The sequence below is a fragment of the Acipenser ruthenus genome, chromosome 2 (genome assembly GCF_902713425.1).
Source record: "Acipenser ruthenus chromosome 2, fAciRut3.2 maternal haplotype, whole genome shotgun sequence".
Taxonomy (NCBI): domain Eukaryota; kingdom Metazoa; phylum Chordata; class Actinopteri; order Acipenseriformes; family Acipenseridae; genus Acipenser; species Acipenser ruthenus.
Genome location: NC_081190.1, coordinates 775,866 through 798,086, shown reverse-complemented (window position 1 = coordinate 798,086; position 22,221 = coordinate 775,866). Strand labels below are relative to the sequence as shown.

Here is a 22,221-nt window from a genome sequence, read left to right as displayed (position 1 = left end):
CCGGAAGTCCCACCCTCCCGCCCTGTGACGTTTTGTAGTTTTGTAGTTTGTAATGCACTTTTGGAAACCGTGTTCCATGATTGTAGTTTATCACATTAAAATGGGCAATGAAACAAAGGTTTGGGGTATTATTTTTAAATGTATTTAAGAGTGAAATGGAGAAAAACAAGGGGAATACATTGTTTTGTTATATGTGTTATTTCAGAAAATAAAATAAGCTTTTTAGAAAAATAAAATACGTTTGAAAACAGGGGTATATAGTTTGTTGTATTTTTTATTTCAGAAAAAAATAAACGGGTCGGTAAAAATGGGGAAAAACAAAATAAAACAGGACCTTAGAAAAATAAAAGTAAGTTTGAAAACAGGGATATACAGTTTGTTATATTCTTAATTATCGAAAATAAAATAAGCAGTAAAAAAGGGTACAGTGTTGAAAAATATAATGAGTAAAACCAAAATGTATAGTGTTGAAAGATAAAGCAAGTTTTGAAAATAAAATGAGCAGTAAAATGTTAAAAACAAGGTTACAATGCGTGTACTTAAACATGAAAAACAGTTTAAAAGCGGAGAAATGTGAACGGTTAAAACCTGCAGAGAACAGAGAAGTGTGTCTGTTGAAAAAAGACTAAAAACGTGCTAAACCGTTTAAAACACTTCTTAACCAACACATAAATAAATAAAACTAAATAAAATGTGAGAACCTGTATACACGGCTAAGTTAGCATTTTTAAAACCTCATTTTAGACAGCTTGAGACCGAAGCAGGTGTAAAAGAAACACACGGCTCTTCTGAAATGCGCTACAAAGGGCCTTGAGTTTAAAACATTAAAAAACACAATACAAAAGAAAACAAACCTTGACTACCTGCTGCTGCTGCGGAGGCGGCGATGTTAGACTTGTTACAATGTATTTGCTTAAAGAAAGAAACTTTTTTTTAAATAAAACGCTACAAACCTTAATTATGACTGTGTTTGTCTGTGTCTGAGGGAAAGAGAACACTGTTGTACACTAAACTGTGCCCTACATGCAGCTAAGGGCGTCGCTCGAAGATAAGAAACTAGGGGGCCCCAGCACTGGCTAGCATGTGCTAAGGGTGTTGCTGGTATGTTTGTATAAGATAAGAAACGGTCCAGAACCAAACGCTGAATCTTTGCAATAAATGGTAAAAACAAGGTTGCAAAGCAGTTACTTAAAAATGAAAAACTATTTCAAAGGGGAGAAATGTGAATTAAAATGTGAAATTGTTAACACGTGTAGAGGCTGCATGTCCAGAGCTATATTGCCCTGACACAGAAGGAAGCGACACAGGATGGCTTTAAACAGAGAAGAGTGTTTAAAATAAGGAACAACCTGTTAAAAAATGTACATACTTAACCCAACACAAATAAATAAGTAAATAAATAAATAAAATAAACAAACAAAATAAAATAATAATAATGTGAGACCCTGGATACATTGAGAAGTTAACATTTTAAAAACCTAATTGCATTATTTATTTTACACAGCTGGATGTACAAGCAAGTGTAAAACAGCACGGTCGGGTTCTGAAATGTCCGTACCAAGTGTCTTCAGTTTAAAACATTAAAATGTCCAACAAAAAAAGAATACAAACCATGACTATCAGCTGCCGCTATGTTAGACTTGTTACAATGTATTTACTTAAACTGAAGAAAAAAAAAACAGTTTTAAAATAAAACGCTACAAACTTTTTCAGTGTCAGTGCTTGTCTGTATCTGAACAAACTGAGAGAGAGTTGCGAGTGTGGCTGGCAGTTCCCCCAGTGTGCTGAGGGGGTGTTGTGGAAGTGCCACTACCTCTTCCTGTCACGTTCTTGTAGTTTTTACAGAAGCTTTACCTCGGTTCAGGGCCATGTGTGTAGTTTTCAAGCAACAGTTTTAAAGATTGTAGTTTCAAGTCAATTTTGATATAAAGAAAACAAATTGTTACCGTAAAATGGTAAATAAAACTAAAGTATAGAGTTGTTGTATTTTTTAATTTATACAAATAAAATAAGGTATATGTTGACCCAGCCGTGCAGAAAGATCAGTTTGGGTCTCTCTTGGCAAAGCTGGAGCGGCCTGTATGCTTATGCAGAAGTAAACAAACACAAAAGTTTTCAAAACTACAGACTGGGGGGCTCCCGAGTGGCGCATCCAGCAAAGGCGCTCCACGTGGAGTGCAGGATGTGCTCTATAGCCTGGACGTTGCGAGTTCGAGTCCGTGGACGGGAGCTTCCAGGGGGAGGAGCACAATTGGCCGAGTGTCGCCCGGGGTGGGGGGGGTAGGTTAGCCATTCTAAATTGGGAGAAAACAATAAAAAATAATTGGCAACAACTAAATTTATAAAAAAAACAAACAAAAAAACTACAAACTATTATCAACTGAACAAAACAGTCGTTAGGCACGTAAACACTTTGAAACCCGGTGTTTATGCTGAAATGCACGGATCATGAATGTCTATTTAAGTTTATTTAGTTTAAAGCTTAAAAATGTCACAAAAAAAAATGCTACAAACATTGACTATTAGCGGTCATATTTTAGACAATTTCCAACTTTGTTACAATGTATTTACTTTAAAACAAAAAACAGTTTTTAAATAAAATGTGACAAACTTCGACTGTGTCTATTCTTGTGTGAGCACGGCAAACTGAGAGACAACTGTACAAGCGCCAGGCCCCCCTCCTGGACGAGGGGCTGAGGATTACACTGGCCTGTGGTGAGGCTATAGGCGATAAGTGACTGGTGTGTTTTATTGTAAGATGCTGTACAAGAGTTTGCTGTAATTCCTTTAGGTAGAATGAGAACAGTTTCAAAGAGTGGAATGGTAAACAATTTATAAGTTAATTAAAACAAGAATTGGCAGTGTTGGTGTTTGTGTTAAATTAAAAAACAGTCATTTATCGTATAGATAGCTCCTCTCAATAATGACATAGACAGTATTTCACTCCCTTTTAAAGTTTTTCATACATAGGACTGTTGTATATTTACAGAAAACTGCACGAAAAACTATTCCAGATATAGCCTGTTAAAAAGTGCTCAGAATAGCGGGGTGTCTGTATAAAGAAAATAAGGGTCAAATTGGTTAACAGAATTGGTTAACTGACCAGTACGCTTACACGATGCACAAAGCAAACAGGGGAAACATTTTTTAAGAGAAACAGAACTGCAGTTGCTGACATTGAGTCACAACGGTCAGTAAAAATGGGGAAAAACAAAATAAAACAGACTGACTGAGGTTGTTGACTGAGTCGCAATGGCAAAATGAACTAGAGATGTGCTGGTATTCAAACTTCAACGATGGTTTTTGGTTACATTAAAGCGTGTATAGCTGTGCTGTCTAAGGATGCAGGGGCTGGCCCTTTGACAAGCAAGACAGCTAAAGAAGTGAACAGCGCATTTCAAAGCCTCCAACCACTGCATCCTGTGCTGATATCTAGAGGTTGTCCAGCCAGATTCACAAGAGAATCGCCAATGCAATTGCGATAAAGAATTGTTGGGGAGTTCTTAGCACAGGGCGCGTAGAATGTCATTGATCTGTCGCACAGAGCTGCTGACTAAGACAGACTATGCTTAGTCCTGACGGTTGTTTGGAATATGGATGGCGGTGCACACAGGCTTTTAGTAGTACTGAAACATGTATTGAAAAGCACTGCAAAGAGCTGTGTTGTTCGACTTAAACAACTAGGCTAACAATCTTTGTTTTGCAGGCAGTGTTTTCGGGTTGCACAAGACCGTGGATGTCGTGACTGGGAATTGTTAGAGGGGACTAAGAAAATACACAGAGATCAAGGCTTTTCTGAACTGAAAAAGAGTCTGATGACAAAGCATTTGAAAACCATTTGAGTGTTACCATTAAAGTGCTTCATAGTGTGGGAATCTTGCGGTGAAATCTGTCTACAGGATTTTTTTGAGTACATTCACATGACTGTCCTTTCAGAAACACTTTTGTGTCAATGTTCTGCAATGAAGTACTGGAGAAAATGTGGCTCTAGTAATTCTGTTATGCTAACTGAAATAAAAAAAAAACATAAATACATGTTATTCATCAGAAAACATGGTTTCCAAAACATTTTCAAAATATTGACAACAGGTATAGGCCTACTTGGAGCACACACTGTAAAACTATTCACTTTTGTTGTCCTTACACTTCACAGTTTTGTTCCTGGAAATGAAAGCCAAAGTTTGAAAGCCCAGAAATTAAGAACAAAAGTTTGTGCTCTCTCTCTCTCTCTCTCTGTCTCTCTCTCTCTCTGTCTCTCTCTCTCTCTCATATTCTTTAATTTTACAATTATTTTAGTCAAGATGAAAACATTTACAAAGTGCTGAAATGAAGAGAAACATAAATACATGTTTGGTGTTCATGTTACAGTATATCATCATAGACAAGCTCAAGAGTTTGTTACAACTATTTTAGTTATGATGTAGCGGTGACAACATTTTGAAATGAAAAAAAGAAATGCCAAAACAAAATAAATCTGTTATTTGAGTTTATTTGAGTTTGTTATTTTAGCCAAGTGAAAATAGTTAAACTTTAGAGATGCTGGTTGGGCCCCTCATTAGCTGGGTTGGGTGTTTTTGAGAATGTCCAGTTTGTGACGGTAAGCTAAGAAAATGTGGTGTTTTAAGACGCCAAAGTGGCCAACCGACCTCGTGGTGTTCACATTATTGTCCTTTTAGAAACGCTTTTGTGTCAATGTTCTGCAACCAGCTACTGTGTAGTATTGAAAAATGCTAGTAATTCAGTTATGCTAACTGAAATCTTTAAAAAAACAATAAACATGTTAATTTAAAAAAAAAAAAAAATCCAATTTAATCATCAGAAAAAGTTTTGCATTCTTTTATGGGTCTTTCAGCACCAGTGTTGTACTGGACTGTCAGCTGACTAACTGTAGCCCGTCTTTTGCTCTGCACAGTTCATGTCAGCCTCCTTTGGCCTCTTTCATCAATGAACCGTTTTCGACCTCTGGCCTGCCGTTGGCTGGATGTCCTTTGGGTGTTCCAGATATAGCCTGTTGAGTGTGAAAAACCCAGCAGCGCTGCAGTTCTTGACACACTCAAACTTAAAGGCACTTAAATCTTTTGTCTTGCCCATTTACCCTCTGAATGGCACACATACACAGTCCATGTCTCAATTGTGTCAAGGCTTAAAAATCCTTGTTTAACCAATCTACACTGATTGAAGTGGATTTAACAGGTTACATCAATAAGGGATCATAGCTTTCACCTGGATTCACCTCGTCAGGCTATTTCATGGAAAGAGCAGGTGTTCCTAATGTTTTGTACACTCAGTGTAAATTTATATATATATATATATATAAACACAAACAAATACTTTTTGCAGATGTTAAGCATTTTCTTTGCAAAGAATAATTTGTGAAGGTATCCTAAATTCTCTTTAAGGATTTTGTCTTGGTTTACAAATTGACTTGTTAAAACAGAGTGTGTAAAAACAAGGGGGTGAGGGGTTCTTCTTTAACCTGTCGTCTCTCGTGGCTATCTAACTTACACCCGCCCTATCTGGGGTGTAATGCAGTCACTTGATAACCACATTCTTCAGAATACGGTATTTAGGACTCTTTGACAGAGGGGCTCCTCCTCAAAGTTCCTGAAAATAAAAAGCCAATGTTTGAATGCACCGAAATGAAGTTAAATAAATATCTCCCTCAGCTGGGAGGCAGTACCACTGTTTCATTGTTTACCAGGGGAATTATTATTATTATTTGTTTATTTAGCAGACGCCTTTATCCAAGGCAACTTACAGAGACTAGGGTGTGTGAACTATGCATCAGCTGCAGAGTCACTTACAACTACGTCTCACCCAAAAGACGGAGCACAAGGAGGTTAAGTGACTTGCTCAGGGTCACACAATGAGTCAGTGGCTGAGGTGGGATTTGAACTGGGGACTTCCTGGTTACAAGCCCTTTTCTTTAACCACTTTGACCACATAGCCTCCTATATATATATATATATATATATATATATATATATATATATATATATATATATAACACGACTGAAGTAAAATAAGTAAAATAGAGAAACTTGGTACCAATGTCACCTCCATAGATAATGTGCTTAATTTACATGATCAGATTGTATCTGATGCTCATGATATTTAAGTAGGAAACACATGCAGTTGACAGAACACAAATATTCACTGACAAATTAAAACCTTTTCTTACTTGTTGGCAACCAGGGGCATTGGGCCGCAGCCAATTATGCTGTATGGTGCAGTTTACAGTTTATAAACTAAGTAATATAATGTATTACAATTACCTTTCCACCTGTTTTTCAGAGATGTAATTTCATCTAAAAATAAGTTACAAGCATTCTTCTTAGTGACTCATGACCAAATCCCAATATACCAACTCATGATAATAAAAATTTACATTGAGCACTTTTTCACATTTGTTTGTCTTCTACCGTAATCGTTTCAATGTCAGCTAGAAACGAAGTCACTACACACACAGTACAACAGCAAATGTCTGACATCCATACAAGCTTGGGGTAGTTCTAGAGCCTAGTGGCTGAAGTTTGGAATAAAGAAGACCCCTGGTTCAAATGTCACTGGAGAAGTTTGTTTGGGGCATAGTCAATTCAACTGATTGACAATTTGTTTCAGTATTTCCAACAGTTTCTAAGATACATCTTGGAATGATTTTGAAAACACTTTTAGGCTGCAAACCCACTGTGACCCAACATTCCCTCGCCCCTGTATGTGGAAAACAACATGTTTATTTAAGTGCTGGGTGTGTCCTGAAGCCTGACGCTTGGCACAACCTGAGCAATTAAGATAACAGACAACTGTGTTGGTGAGCAGAGACACCAACAACCAAGGATAAATTAACCACCCTAAAACTTAATGCATAGATATTTTGAATGCAACTTAACCATAGGCAAGCACTAGGTCAAATGCATTGGTTCAAATACACAAGGGTAATGTTTTTAAATGGCGTGGTTAACAGACATATGATACTGAAGAAATGAGTACTTTTATGAATAAACTTGTTTTGCTATGAAACTAATATGAACTATGAATATGCCTAAAGGAATTGCAACAAACTGCCATAAGAAAAAGCATAGTCTATTTTCTTGTTCCAAATGGAGCGACAGTCTTTTTTTAAATGTCTTCCATGGAAACTGCTTTGTTTCACAGACTCAGTTGTTACATCAACTTACCAGCACAAAATGTTTTCTATTTTCATTCTATTTTGTATTTTATTACAGCAAAACCTGGAACAGGTGTGACAACCGGTTAGTATTTCTTTTGTCAAAAATGTAAGCAAGTTTATCTTTGACAGACAGATTTGAAAGATAAGCAGCTTCTTGAAGAATCCCAGGGTGTCAGCTTCAACAACATTACTGGGGAGTTGGTTCCAGACCCTCACAGTTCTCTGTGTAAAAAAGTGCCTCCTATTTTCTGTTCTGAATGCCCCTTTATCTAATCTCTATTTGTGACCCCTGGTCCTTTGTTTCTTTTGATAGGTTGAAAAAGTCCCCTGGGTCAACATTGTCAATACCTTTTGGAATTTTGAATGCTTGAATCAGATCACCGCATAGTCTTCTTTGTTCAAGACTGAATAGATTCAATTCTTTTAAGCTGTCTGCATACGACATGCCTTTTAAACCCAGGATAATTCTGGTCGCTCCTCTTTGCACTCTTTCTAGAGCAGCAATATCCTTTTTGTAACGAGGTGACCAGAATTGAACACAATATTCTAGATGAGGTCTTACTAATGCATTGTAAAGTTTTAACATTACTTCCCTTGATTTAAATTCAACACTTCACAATATATCCGAGCATCTTGTTGGCCTTTATTATAGCTTCCCCACATTGTCTAGATGAAGACATTTCTGAGTCAACATAAACTCCTAGGTCTTTTTCATAGATTCCTTCTTTAATTTCAGTATCTCCCATATGATATTTATAATGCACATTTTTATTTCCTGCGTGTAGTACCTTAAACTTTTCTCTATTAAATTTCATTTGCCATGTGTCTGCCCAGTTCTGAATGCTGTCTAGATCATTTTGAATGACCTTTGCTGCTGCAACAGTGTATGCCACTCCTCCTATTTTTGTGTCGTCAGCAAATTTAACAAGTTTGCTTACTATTTCAGAATCTAAATCATTAATATAGATTAGGAATAGCAGAGGACCTAATATTGATCCCTGTGGTACACCACTGGTAACCTCACTCCATTTTGAGGTTTCTCCTCTAATCAGTACTTTCTGTTTTCTACATGTTAACCACTCCCTAATCCAGGTGCATGCATTTCCTTGAATCCCTACTGAGTTCAGTTTGAGAATTAATCTTTTATGCAGGACTTTGTCAAAAGCTTTCTGGAAATCTAAATAAACCATGTCATATGCTTTGCAATTATGCATTTTCAATGTTGCATCCTCAAAAAAATCTAGCAGGTTAGTTAGACACGATCTCCCTTTCCTAAAACCATGCTGACTGTCTCCCAGGATACTGTTACTATATAGGCAATTTTCCATTTTGGATCTTATTATAGTTTCCATAAGTTTACATGTAATAGAAGTCAGGCTTATTGATCTGTAGTTACCTGGTTTGGTTTTGTATCCCTTTTTGTGGATCGGTATTACGTTTGCAATTCTCCAGTCTGTTGGTACAACCCCTGTGTCAAGAGACCGTTGCATGGTCTTGGTTAGCGGTTTGTAAATAATTTCTTTCATTTCTTTGAGTACTATTGGGATCAATGTATTCGTATAGTACTTCTACCAAAGACTGTCCATTACCCTTGTAGTCTTTTCAAACCCACAAAGAGCCTTTGAATGGGATACGGTGCTTCTAAATTGAAAGAGCTAAATTGGGAAGCTTGGTGAGGCATACAGTGGCTCTCAAAAGTATTCACCCCCTTGGACTTTTCCACATTTTATTGTGTTACAACATGGAATCAAAATTGATTTAATTAGGAGTTTTTGCCAACACAAAAAAGTCCATCATGTCGAAGTGAAAAATAAAATCTACAAATTGTTCTAAATTAATTACAAATACAAAACAGAAAATAATTGATTGCATAAGTATTCCCTTGAGTCAATATTTGGTACAGCCATGAGTCTATTTGGATAAGTCTCTACCAGCTTTGCACATCTGGACACTGCAATTTTTGCCCAGTCTTCTTTCCAAAATTGCTCAAGCTCCGTCAAGTTGGATGGGGACCTTTGGTGAACAGATATTTTCAACTCTTTCCACATATTCTCAATTGGATTGAGGTCCGGGCTATGACTGGGCCACTCCAGGACATTGACCTTTTTGTTTTTAAGCCACTCCAGTGTGGCTTTGGCTGTATGTTTGGGGTCATTGTCCTGCTGGAAGATGAATCTTCTCCCAAGTCCCAGGTCTCTTGCAGACTTTTCCAGCAGGTTTTCCTCCAGGATTTCTCTGTACTTTGCTGCATCCATTTTGCCCTCTATCTTCACAAGCTTTCCAGTCCCTGACAGAGAGAAGCATCCCCATAGCATGATGCTGCCACCACCATGCTGCACGGTAGGGATGTTGTTCTCAGGATGATGTGCGGTGTTAGGCTTGCGCCAAACATAGCACTTAGCGTTGAGGTCAAAAAGCTCTATTTTGATCTCATCAGACTATAGAATCTTCTTCCACTTGGTCTCAGAGTCTCCCACATGCCTTCTGGCAAACTATCTTAGATTTGATGTGAGTTTTTTTCAAAGATGGCTTTCTTTTTGCCACTCTCCCATAAGCACCCGGGCTATTGTTGCTGTATGCACAGTGTCTCCCAGCTCAGCCGTGGAAGACTGTAACTCCTTTAGAGTTGCCATAGGCCTCTTGGTGGCCCCCCTGACTAGTGCCCTTCTCGTCCGGATACCGGTTTTTGAGGACGACCTGTTCTAGACAGATTCACAGTTGTGCCCTCTCTGTCACCCCCCTGGACCTCTCTGATCACTATTTCATCTCTTTTTCTCTGTCTCTCCCCCCTCTCCCTGCTCCTCCTACCCCCACTGTCACCTCTCACCGTAACCTCCGCTCTATCTCCCCCTCTGTCCTTGCCTCCACTGCTCTCTCTCACCTCCCTCCTATCGACTCCTTTTCACAACTCTCCGTAGACTCTGCTACCTCCACCCTCTTCTCCTCACTCACCTCCTCCCTCGACTCCCTCTGTCCCCTCACCTCCCGTCCTGCTCGCCCCTCCCCTCCCCATCCCTGGCTCTCCTCTGCGCTCCGCTCGGCAAGAATCACACTGCGATCTGCTGAAAAGAAATGGAAGAGAACCAAACTCCCTGCTGCCCTAGACCTTTACCGCACTCTCCTCTCCTCCTTCTCCTCTACTCTCTCCTCTGCTAAATGTGCTTATTTCCAATCTGTAATCCAAGCCTCCACTAACAACCCACGTAAACTATTCTCTACCTTCTCCTCCCTCCTTAACCCTCCCCCCCTCCTCCTCCCTCCTCTATCTCCCCTGATGACTTTGCCTCCTTCTTCTCTTCTAAAATTTCAGATATCCGCAAACTCTTTAACACCTCTCCCTCCCCCGCACCCCCTCCCGCTCCAACTCCTACACCCACTGCAACCCCTACTAACTCACCCTCCTTCTCCACCTTCTTGCCCCTCTCAGACTCTGACCTCTCCTCCCTGCTCCAGGGTCACAAACCCACCACGTGTGCCTTGGACCCCCTCCCCACTCACCTCTTTCAAGCTGCTGCTCCTGCTCTACTCCCCTTCATCTCCTCCCTCCTCAACACCTCTCTACTTTCTGGTATCTTTCCCTCTGCCTTCAAAAAAGCCTCTATCACTCCCCTCCTCAAAAAACCTACCCTCGACCCCACCTCCCTCCAGAGCTACCGTCCTGTCTCCCTCCTACCCTTCCTCTCCAAAACCCTCGAGCGGACTGTACACCGCCAGCTCTCTGCTTTCCTGTCCAACCACTCTCTGCTTGACCCTCTCCAATCTGGCTTCCGCTCTGCTCACTCTACTGAAACCGCCCTCCTGTCTGTCACCAACTCACTTAAATGTGCCCGAGCTGCCTCTCTCTCCTCTGTCCTAATTCTCCTCGACCTCTCTGCTGCCTTTGACACTGTTGATCACTCTATTCTACTATCATCTCTTGCTGACCTGGGGATCTCTGGCACTGCTCTGGCCTGGTTCTCCTCCTACCTCTCCAACCGCACTTACCAGGTAACCTGGCGTGGAGCAACCTCCACACCTCACCCTCTCTTAACTGGAGTCCCCCAAGGGTCAGTCTTGGGTCCTCTCCTGTTCTCTCTCTACACCCGCTCCCTGGGCCCCCTCATCGCATCCTATGGTTTCTCATACCATTTCTATGCTGATGATGCTCAGATTTTCCTCTCCTTCCCCACCTCTGACTCCACCATCTCCTCCCGTATCTCTACCTGTCTGTCTGCTATTTCCTCCTGGATGCACTTGCATCACCTCAAACTCAACCTCTCTAAATCTGACCTCCTTTTCTTTCCCTCCTCCTCCCCCTCCTCTGATCTCTCCATCTCTGTTCCTCTGGAATCTACCACACTCTCTCCCTCTTCCTCAGCTAAGAACCTTGGAGTCACCCTGGACCCCTGCCTCTCTTATTCCCAGCACATCTCCACTCTGGCACGCACTTGCCGATTCTTCCTGAGCAACATCCGAAGAATCCGACCCTTCCTCACCAACTATGCTACCCAGCTCCTGGTCCAGGCCCTGGTACTCTCCCGCCTAGACTACTGCAACTCCCTCCTGGCTGGCCTCCCTGCGTCCGCCACCCGTCCGCTCCAGCTCATCCAGAACTCTGCTGCCCGCCTGGTGTTCTCTCTGCCTCGCTTCGCCCACGCTACTCCACTACTCCGCTCGCTCCACTGGCTCCCGATCACCGCTCGCATCCAGTTCAAGACTCTTGTACTAGCCTACAGATGCCTTGACCAGTCTGCACCCAGCTACCTCCAGACCCTCATCTCTCCCTACACCCCCACTCGACCTCTCCGCTCCGCCTGCACTAGAAGACTAGCTCTACCACCGCTACGCTCCCCTGCCTCCAAAGCCCGCTCCTTCTCCACCCTTGCTCCGCAGTGGTGGAATGACCTTCCTACAGATGTCAGGACTGCCCAGTCCCTGACCACATTCCGGCGCCTCCTTAAGACTCACCTCTTCAAAGAGCACCTGTAGAACTCCTCTGTTTGTATCCTGGGACACTATCACCCTTCATGTAAATGTGCTTTATTTTGCTCTTATCAGCCCCTATTTTACTGCATTTAATCCTGTACTTCAGAATACTGTAATCTGCCAAGTTTTTAACCTGTAGTACTTTGTATTTAATCACATCCTGATGTAACTATCACTATTTAATCATATCCTGATGTAACTATCACTATTACCTGCTGTATTATTGAATTGTGGTTTGTCAAACTTGTACTTTACTTGAACAAAAGTTATTGTATTTCTTGCTCTTATTGTATTACTTGTATTGTAACGCTTGAAATGTTTTTGCTTACGATTGTAAGTCGCCCTGGATAAGGGCGTCTGCTAAGAAATAAATAATAATAATAATAATAATGGACTTTACTGTGCTCCGGGGGATATTCAGTGCCTTGGAAATGTTCTTATATCCTACCCCTGATTGGTGCTTTTGAAGAACCTCATTCCGGATTTGCTTTGAATGTTCCTTCGTCTTCATGATGTAGTTTTTGTTAGGAAATGTACTAACCAACTGTGGGACCTCCCAGAGACAGGTGTATTTAACCTGAAATCATGTGAAACACCTTAATTGCACACAGGTGGACTCCATTCAACTACTTATGTGACTTCTAAAGACAATTGGTTGCACCAGCGCTTATTTAGGTGTGTCATAGCAAAGGGGGTGAATACTTATGCAATCAATTATTTTCTGTTTTATATTTGTAATTAATTTAGAACAATTTGTAGATTTTATTTTTCACTTTGACATTATGGACTTTTTTTGTGTTGATCAGTGGCAAAAGCACCTAATTAAATCCATTTTGATTCCATGTTGTAACACAATAACATGTGGAAAAGTCCAAGGGGGTTGAATACTTTTGAGAGCCACTGTGTATGGCTCGAAAGCCATCGATTGGACAGCCCTGGTTTAAAGAACACTTGGGATTGTGTTGCCATTGGATATGTGGAATGCAGCTTCACTTCATTTTAAATATTTAACTTACACGTTTCTTATCTTCTCAATGTGTATGTAATCGCTGATACAATACAATCTTCTATTTTTATAGTGATCCAGTTCTCTGATTACTTCAGATTGACTCCAATGTTTTTCCAGGGTTGTGCTATGCATTTACTATAATTTGCCATTTTTAAAATCTGCCTTCCCATACCGCTGTGTTATTTACTGTGCTTTCCCTGGTCTACGCTTTTACTATGGTAATCTTTTGTAAGGGTATTTATTGTGTTTTTCTTTCTCCTCAGCGGAGATGCTGCAGCCACTGTTCTTGTGTTCTCGTTTAGCGGGGGTGTTTCTCTGCAGTAAGAGAATGATGTCATTGACACTTTTTAAAATGTTCACCCAGAGATCTGGACAAATCACTTGTAAATGTTTCAGATGGTGGAAAATGACATGCTTTACAACCCTTTTACCAATTGAGATTATACATTTTTTTCTGTGCTAAATGTTCATTAACTTGGCCACTCCTGTGACATACTTTCTTTCCATGGATTAACATGCATTGCTTTCATGGGATTTCCAGTATATTGGGAGTGTCCCATAGGTTTGTTTTGTAACAGTTCCTCAGCAGTGTGGTGCTGTCTCTTTAAAAGTGGACAGGGCTCACTGTGCTGGATCATGGAGGGAGGTGCATTGGGGTTGTGTAGGTGTGTAGAATGGGAGGACTCTGACTTGGTCCCTATAAGACCCCTGACACAAGACAGAGCAGTATTAGTCAGTCAGCAGCTGGTTAGGATCTAGTGAGTATCAGCTTTGCACTCTCTTCTTCTTCGTGCTCCCAGGACCTCAAGCACACACAAGCATGGGCAGACAGAAGCAGGCTCTGACCAGGATCTCTGAGCTGTTTTATATCCAGAACTTGCTGCTGAGGCAAGCTCTGGCAGAATGTCTGGGGACCCTCGTTCTAGTGGTGAGAGACACAAACAAATCTTCCTGACTTCTGTTATTTTGCGAGTGTTTAATTGATGTTATGTAGTTTGAATGAAATTGATCACTTTACAAAATGATATTGCTTTAGTGGGGAGAAGTTGAATAATTTTTAATTACATTTTTTTGCTTAACAGAAAAAGTTTACATTAACACAATTTTGCCACACATTTGCCAAGCAAATATTTAGAGAGTTAATGTTGCATGGTCCCCCAGATTGAGGTGCTATTATTGTAAACTCAAACTTCTGTGATATCAGATTTCACGTTCTTAATCAAGCTTGTTTCTTGGTGTACATTGCCTTTTTTAAACAGCCTTTTTGAGCATCTTCATTCAGCACATGTCCTATACCAGATCGGGCTGGGTCTGAGTTACTTTTTAGTCTTGGTTTTGCTGGGGTAGGTCCCTGTTACTAAGTTCTTTGCATTAAATCTTTTGAATCTGACACTTTGCCAGTGTTTCTTTTTATTGCTCCTGGTGTACAGTTACTGTTATTTGACCCTGTGTATGTTTTTGTTTTATTTTTTTTAAACCATAGCTTAGTCTTAACTGCACCTTCCTAAGGCACAGCACAGCATACGTTTAAGTGTGCAGCTCGGTGTTAAAGTGTCTCAGTTTGGAGTCCAGGTGGCTTGAAGTACATTCCTTCCAGAGACTCTTTACCTGACCCTGCTTCAGATATGCACCCTGCTTCAGATATGCACCCTGCTTCAGATATGCACCCTGCTTCAGATATGCAGCCTGCTTCAGATATGCAGCCTGCTTCAGATATGCACCCTGCTTCAGATATGCACCCTGCTTCAGATATGCACCCTGCTTCAGATATGCAGCCTGCTTCAGATATGCAGCCTGCTTCAGATATGCAGCCTGTTGCTTTTGGCCTCTGACTGCGTTCTCTGTATATGATGGGTGATGACTAGGTATGCTTGGCAGCATTAAAGTCCAGTCTCCATAATTCCTTTTACAATTGCTTGAAAAATTCTATTAGATGTCACTGATCTGATACTTCACATCTCGCTGTAATTTTAGTGTGATGTTTCATACTGGATTATGGCTTCTAAACTGTTATTGTGAAGCTGAATTCTGGATCAAACTGCTATGCAATGGGAGTCTTATTTCCATCCCTGCTATCCTCTCCTACTTATCTGTGACATTTTAATTTCACTTGTATAAAAGTAATATATTAGTACACATTTTAACTATGTAACAAATTGTTGCTGAAATCTTTTTTTATATATATGCTGTATGTGGCTTGGCTTGTGAGAGATAGTTATATCTTAGCCAAGTGCGCCACCTGACTTCCCTTCCAAGAGTGCTTTAGAGAAAGGGCAGGGAGCCCTGGCTCTCCCAATCTATTCCATTGCAGGACTCCTGAGCAATGAAGGAAATGAGGTCCCTGTAGGAACAAAGGCTTCATTTCATTTCTGAAGAGCAAGAACTTCCACCAGCCCCTTGGTCTAGAATGTCACTCTGCCAGCAGAGCGATGGATGGGCTAGTTCTGAAACGACAGGCTCGTTGTGGGTTTGGACTTGTATCTGAGAAGGTGCTGACAGAGCGATTTCACTAGCTGGTGAATGGGTTCCGTTCAGGGTTACAAAGGAATTGTTTGTGGGGATGACCTGAAGAGCAGCCTTGGTGTGGCAGCTTTCAATCAGAGCTGACCTGTTATAAGACACTGTTTCACACTGGAAGGGGCGCTTCTCAATGGCTTTCACCGTGGAAGGGGTGCTTGTCAATAGCTTTCACACTGGAAGGGGTGCTTGTCAATGGCTTTCACACTGGAAGGGGTGCTTGTCAATGGCTTTCACACTGGAAGGGGTGCTTATCAGTGGCTTGTTGTGCTTGGCTGACACACTTCAGGTGTATCCTGACTCATTAGCACTCTTCAGTGGTTTGAACAGGTGGTTTATATGAACACATCAGATTAACAGTCTGGTTGGCTCATTGGTGGGGTTAAGAATAAGAACACAATGTTGGATAGCAGTTCTAATTATTTAATACATGTTTTTAGAGGTTTTCTGAAAGGCCACACAGGAGTTTACTGAAAGCATATACTATGTTTTAGTTCTCTCTGTTTCTTTTTACAAAATGAATTTTTCTTGTGGTTCTCAACAAGACTTGACACGTTGTGTGCTGCCGGAGCTGCTGAGTTTTGAATAACAGACTAATTATCTTTCTGCCCCGGGACAAACCAACAGCAACGGGGCTACAATCCAATGGAGCTGGGTGTGCCTCTCTTGTCTAGATGACTTTGTTAGGGTGCTCCTCCATAACGCTCAATCGTAAGACACAGTCCGAAAAATAAAAAGATGTTTAATTCAATTACATGGTCATAAAACTCACTTTACGTGATGGGCAGTTGTAACAAAAGAACAAACTCTTTGTAACATGCAGTTTTATTTTAATTAAATTCATTTTTCATGCTTCTCTTCTCTACGGAAGGTTTACTTGCATCTACTAGCTCTTCGTTAGATGGACAGTTGGGGGAAACTCACAAGCTGGTACTGTGTGCTAGCTTAACAAAGTTCTAGCCTTTAGATTTGAACTGCTTTCACAACTCTTCGGCTGCCTCTTTTATTGGCTAAGCTTTTCAGCGGCTCTGCAGAATGCCCTTCTGAAGGTTTACTGCAGAGTAGTGAAAGCATGGTTTGGAACACACTGTGCACCTCTTTGCCTAATCAGCAGGTTGTTGACGTGGCTGTTTTTTTCTTTGAAAGACCAGCTCCACTACACATGTTTAACAGTTGCTTCACAGCACCCTTTCACTTTAAATTAAGTAAACGAATCACAGTTTGAGCCATTCCTGGTTTTACTGTGTTTAATAAGACACTGCGGCTAATCAAGCTCCTCGTAAAACCTGGACTGGGTGAAACTGCTCTGCAATAAGAGTGTTATTTCCATCCCTGGAGTTTGTGCCTTGCTGCGCCTTTTTTCAATAGTGACAGACCCAAATGTAGTGCTACTTGTGGTGGCACATGTTCGAATATTCCTTTAAAATTGAAATGATTATTCCAATATTCTTTCATTTTGAATGAGCTGGAAAACTCTTTGGAATAGAAAAAAACAAAAGACTAGTGGCACCCCACGAAAAATAACTTGTTTATAGAAATGAGAAAAACTGCTTTGTGCAGTAGAATGCTTATTTATGACCTCATGAACGCACTGGCTTCCTTTTGCAGGGCGTCTTTGATGCAGCTGACTCTAAATTGTTATTTGAACGACACTGATGTATGCCCCTTCTCCATGTACTTGGGATTGGGATAGGGGATCGCACAATCCGTGATTGCATTTACTGTAAAAATGTAGTGTTGGTCCCCCCCCCCCCCACTTCTCTCCTGTGTGCGTGTGTGTGTGTGTGTGTGTGTGTGTGTGTGTGTGTGTGTGTGTGTATAAATGTGATGTGTGTAAAATGTAAGCGCAGGCTCTGACTCGTCCTGCTTCCCTCCTCTTCTCTGCAGATGTTCGGCTGTGGCTCTGTCGCTCAGCTAGTTCTCAGTGGTGGATCTCATGGACAGTTCCTGACTGTGAACTTCGCTTTCGGCTTTGCTGCGACCCTGGGTGTCCTGGTGTCTGGGCAGGTGTCAGGTAAGAGCTGTCAGGGGATGATTCTGGTTTCAATTTCTGCACGTTTTCAGTGCTTGCTGTAGTGCAGAGACCTCTTCACTCCAGTGAGAATTCCAACAGTAAATGCACTCCTACTACTTCAGGAATTTTAAGACTTCCTATGGCACCATTAATGCACATTATAATTAAACAGTCCTGTGCTAGAATGAAGCATCCTACACAACTATTGGAGTGAATTATTTATTTTCCTACCTGCTCTGATACTGGGGTAGGATTATAAAAAAAAATTCAATAAACATGCCTCACCAGTTAGGTGAGGTTTACACTACTCCCTAATGGAGGTGTGCAAATATAACCTGAAACCATTAGTGCTGAGCAGGCTTTCAGGTGTAACTTAACTGCATACGTGCCTCAAAAGATACTGCCTAAGCAAGAGTACAATTTAGACAACAAAGGGGGCAAGAGACTCTCAAAGTGCAGTGTTTGCTTCAATCAGGTGAGGTGCATTGCTCCACATACTACCAAAACCTGTCTTCATAATTTTAGGTAGTGTTCTTGTGATTCACCTGCAGGAGACAGGCACACAGCTATGCTTAACAGGACGCTCCTAGATCAAGATGGTGACACAAATTTGAGGATTAAAACACATGCAACACACTCAAATCCACCCAAACAGTGGTTCTATAAACCACACCCGGCATGTGTGTCCACCCTTGTGTGAACTTGCTAAGACTTGTTTGTGTTTGCTTGGTGCTATCTGCACACTAGCATTACATGCGTTTTAAGTATTACGCCTTTTTAGCTTTAAGAAGTGCATTTGAACATGCAGGAGTTCCAAATAACCTAATGCTTCTCAAGCAGTGGAATTCATTAGTTTGCAGTAGCATGGTTACCTATTTTCAGAGTAAAGGTGCTGCATTTAGCAAGTACACATTACTCTTAATTAGTTATTCGTTCTGCACGTGCGTGTCGGCAACGCTATTTGCCGGTTTGTTCGGACAAACCCTTGACCTTCCTGACCCGTCTCTGCAGGTGGCCATCTGAACCCGGCTCTGACCTTTGCCCTCTGTCTGCTGGGGCGGGAGCCGTGGCGCAAGATGCCGGTGTACTTCTTGGCGCAGACGGTGGGTGCCTTCCTGGGGGCTGGGGTCATCTTTGGAATGTACTTCGGTGAGTGGGCACCCCCCAAAATATAAATGACAAATAGCCGTGTTTGGAAAGGTTATCAAATAACATTTCCGGCTGGTTTCATGCTTGAACTACCTTACCTTGAGGTGACAGCGTGCGAATCAGTGTCTAGATACCTAGCCGTATGATCTGAAGCCTTGCATTATGTCCATTGTGATTCAAGTCAAATTGTGTTTTAACATGGAATGAAATCACTCCTTTAGCGCCTAGCTGTCACGTACAGCCCTGTATTTAACATGCTGGTTTTGTCTGGGCTGTGATTCTGATGGTTGGTTTGTGCTCACAGATGCCTTGTGGTTCTTTGGGAATGACAATCTGTTAGTGTCAAACGGTACCGCCGGGATCTTTGCTACCTATCCATCTCAGCACTTGACCCTGCTCAATGGCTTCTTTGACCAGGTAAGGAGTTGAATCACTTTAGCTGGCTGCATTGGCACTTTCCCCAGGCGGAGGCACTTATACCTTGTGAAAATCCCATTCGCTGAATGATGAGCAACTACAGCACATGGCTCCTTTTTCTTTTTATGCAGTACGCTTATGAAAATGTACTTTTTATATTAAATGAATCAAAGTTCTTGGCCTCAGCACAGCCCATTTTGAGGTAAAAATAATTGCTTGATTATAAAATTGCTCCAATAGAGAGTTTCAATAAAATCGCAAAACTAAGACTTATTTTGGAGTCCTCTGCACCCCCCTGAAGATGTTGATTCATAATTTCATAATTTCAGTTACTGTAACTGAGTCAAGTAGACAGACATTTCAGCTGGTGCCCTCATAGGTATACACTGGAGGCACTATTTTTATTATTATTATTATTATTTGTTTATTTAGCAGATGCCTTTATCCAAGGAGACTAACAGAGACTAGGGTGTGTGAACTATGCATCAGCTGCAGAGTCACTTACAACTATGTCTCACCCAAAAGACGGAGCACAAGGAGGTTAAGTGACTTGCTCAGGGTCACACAATGAGTCAGTGGCTGAGGTGGGATTTGAACCGGGGACCTCCTGGTTACAAGCCTTTTTCTTTAACCACTGGACCACACAGCCTCCTACCCCAAACATTCTGTCTACTTGACTTGGTTTCTAATCTCTAATTCCTCCCTCTCTTCTCTCCTCCCCTGCAGATGATTGGTACTGCTGCCCTGATCGTGTGCCTCCTGGCCATCGTGGACCCCTACAACAACCCCATCCCCAGGGGTCTGGAGGCCTTTACTGTGGGCTTTGTCGTCTTGGTCATCGGTCTGTCCATGGGCTTCAACTCTGGCTACGCCGTCAACCCTGCCAGAGACTTTGGTCCTCGCCTCTTCACCGCCATAGCCGGCTGGGGCACAGAGGTCTTCACGTAAGTCACAGCCATGAACTTCATCTCCCATGAAATCCTCGTACCCTGTTCATGTCTCTGCATACCACCAGAACTGCTGAACTTCATCTCCAATGAAATCCTTGTACCCTGTTCATGTCTCTGCATACCACCAGAACTGCTGAAAAAGACGACTTTAAAGGAGCCTTTCGTAGTTTATTCCCCTGTGTTGGGCAGGGATGAAAATATCTCCTATTGCATAGCAGTTTCACCCATTCCAGGTTTTAAAATGAGCTTGATTAGCCACAGTGTACAGGTAACAAGCTCAGGTGTGTCTTATTAAACTCATAGTAAAACCAAAAATGGATCAGACTGCTATGCAATGGGAGTTTTATTTATCCTTGGGGACAATTAGGAAAGGTCCTCTCTGTTAGAGTTTTCCATTTAATTCAGTGTTTCCTCACCCGGAACCCTATTCTCCTGAGTTGTGGTGTGTGTGTGTGTGTGTGTGTGTGTGTGTGTGTGTGTGTGTGTGTGTGTGTGTGTGTGTGTGTGTTTTATTTCTGATTATGAGAATGCCAGAGCTTAGGTCTGTCTTTTCTTTTCCAGCACTGGACCTCACTGGTGGTTGGTGCCCATCTTTGCCCCCTTCCTGGGTGCCGTCATCGGGGTTCTGGTGTACCAGTTCATGGTGGGCTTCCACACTGAGGGCGAGGCCAAAGACCGCGCAAGGGAGGACAATGAGGAGAACGTCAAGCTGTCCAACATTCACTCCAAACAGACAGCTTGATCAGCCCCCTGCCCTGTCTAGCACACACAGAACTTTCTGACCTCCATACATGTTGTGACTGTAACAGCACGCCTGTCATTGTGGGGGCTTCCCCCTTGCATTCCAACTGAGAGAGGAGGAGAAGGAGGAGTGGAGCAGGACACACACAATACCCTCTTCTCTACTGATGGAATTAGATCTTCCAGAGAACCCTGTTGATGTAGTATCAGTGTCTTTATATTTGTCCTGACATCTCCTGGATTAGAGTAATCTGTCTGTATTTACTTTCTACAGCTTTTTACTTTTCTTTAGTGTTTTGTCAGGTTTTACTTTAGACTTTTACTAAGTGAACAAATCTTGAATCCTGTCTGGGCAGCACACAGGCAGTGGGCCAACGTGGGGTGGGACCCTCAACTATTTTTATTTGAAGCACAGTGAATAAATTTAGCAAGTCTGGTCATTGTGAGCGGTAGAGTGACAATCTCTCTGTCTCCCTGCATCATCGTCCTGCCTGTCCACAGCACAGCTATGCACACTTAATTACCCCTTTATTTAAAAGTATTTGAAATGAACCTGAACTAATGTACTTTCTTTTGTTTAGCTTGCCTGGTTACTTTTTTGCTTTTCTGTTAGACCCTTCAAACCACATATCAACATAAATGGCCTTCAAGTGATGTGTATGGTGTGTGTAGAAATGTTAAGGTTGGAACGTTGAAACGTAGGGTTGAAACACAAATTATATTATGTATTTTCTACCAAAGGTTGTAAATGCAACTAATGTCTGCTTCATTGGAAGTCTTTATTAACTAACCCTAGGAAAGGCTGCCTTCTGCTGCCTGTGCATTCTGATATTGATGAATTATTTTTGCATGTGATTGTTTCGTTGTTTTATATCATGGAGGTGTGCAGATGAACATCATTTTGTAAAATATCCAGATTGTTTTTCAGCTTGAAGGGGCATTTCAAATGCACATTTCTCTGTTGTCTTTTTGTATGTATTATTGTATTTCTTGGTCATTAAAGACCTTATTAAATGAATGATACAGGTTTTCAAAGGGATTTTGTGAGAAACTCACAAGTCATCTTGTACTGCAAGGCCACTTACAGCAAACGGTTCTACTGTAGGTATCCCGCCCCCATTATCCATTAACATGATGATAAAAACAGGTACCGCGCTCCACAGCTGTGTCTAGCATATACTGCAAAGCTGACTGTGTCTGAAATAACATGCAAGTCATCAAATATAACTTCAAATGTGCATGGGCATGTTATACATACTGATATAAAACATGCATTTGGAAAACAAAA

At 41.6% G+C, this 22,221-nt stretch overlaps 1 protein-coding gene across 1 annotated transcript; it reads left to right on the top strand.

The window, feature by feature from the left end:
- Positions 1–13,863: 13,863 nt before the first annotated feature.
- LOC117973520 (aquaporin-3-like) lies at positions 13,864–21,951 on the top strand. The gene is made up of 6 exons (XM_034926279.2): positions 13,864–14,073; positions 17,550–17,676; positions 18,688–18,825; positions 19,130–19,242; positions 19,969–20,186; positions 20,754–21,951. Exons 1-6 carry the CDS (start codon positions 13,966–13,968, stop codon positions 20,932–20,934), a joined length of 885 nt encoding a protein of 294 aa, XP_034782170.1. The 5' UTR covers positions 13,864–13,965; the 3' UTR covers positions 20,935–21,951.
- Positions 21,952–22,221: the final 270 nt, after the last annotated feature.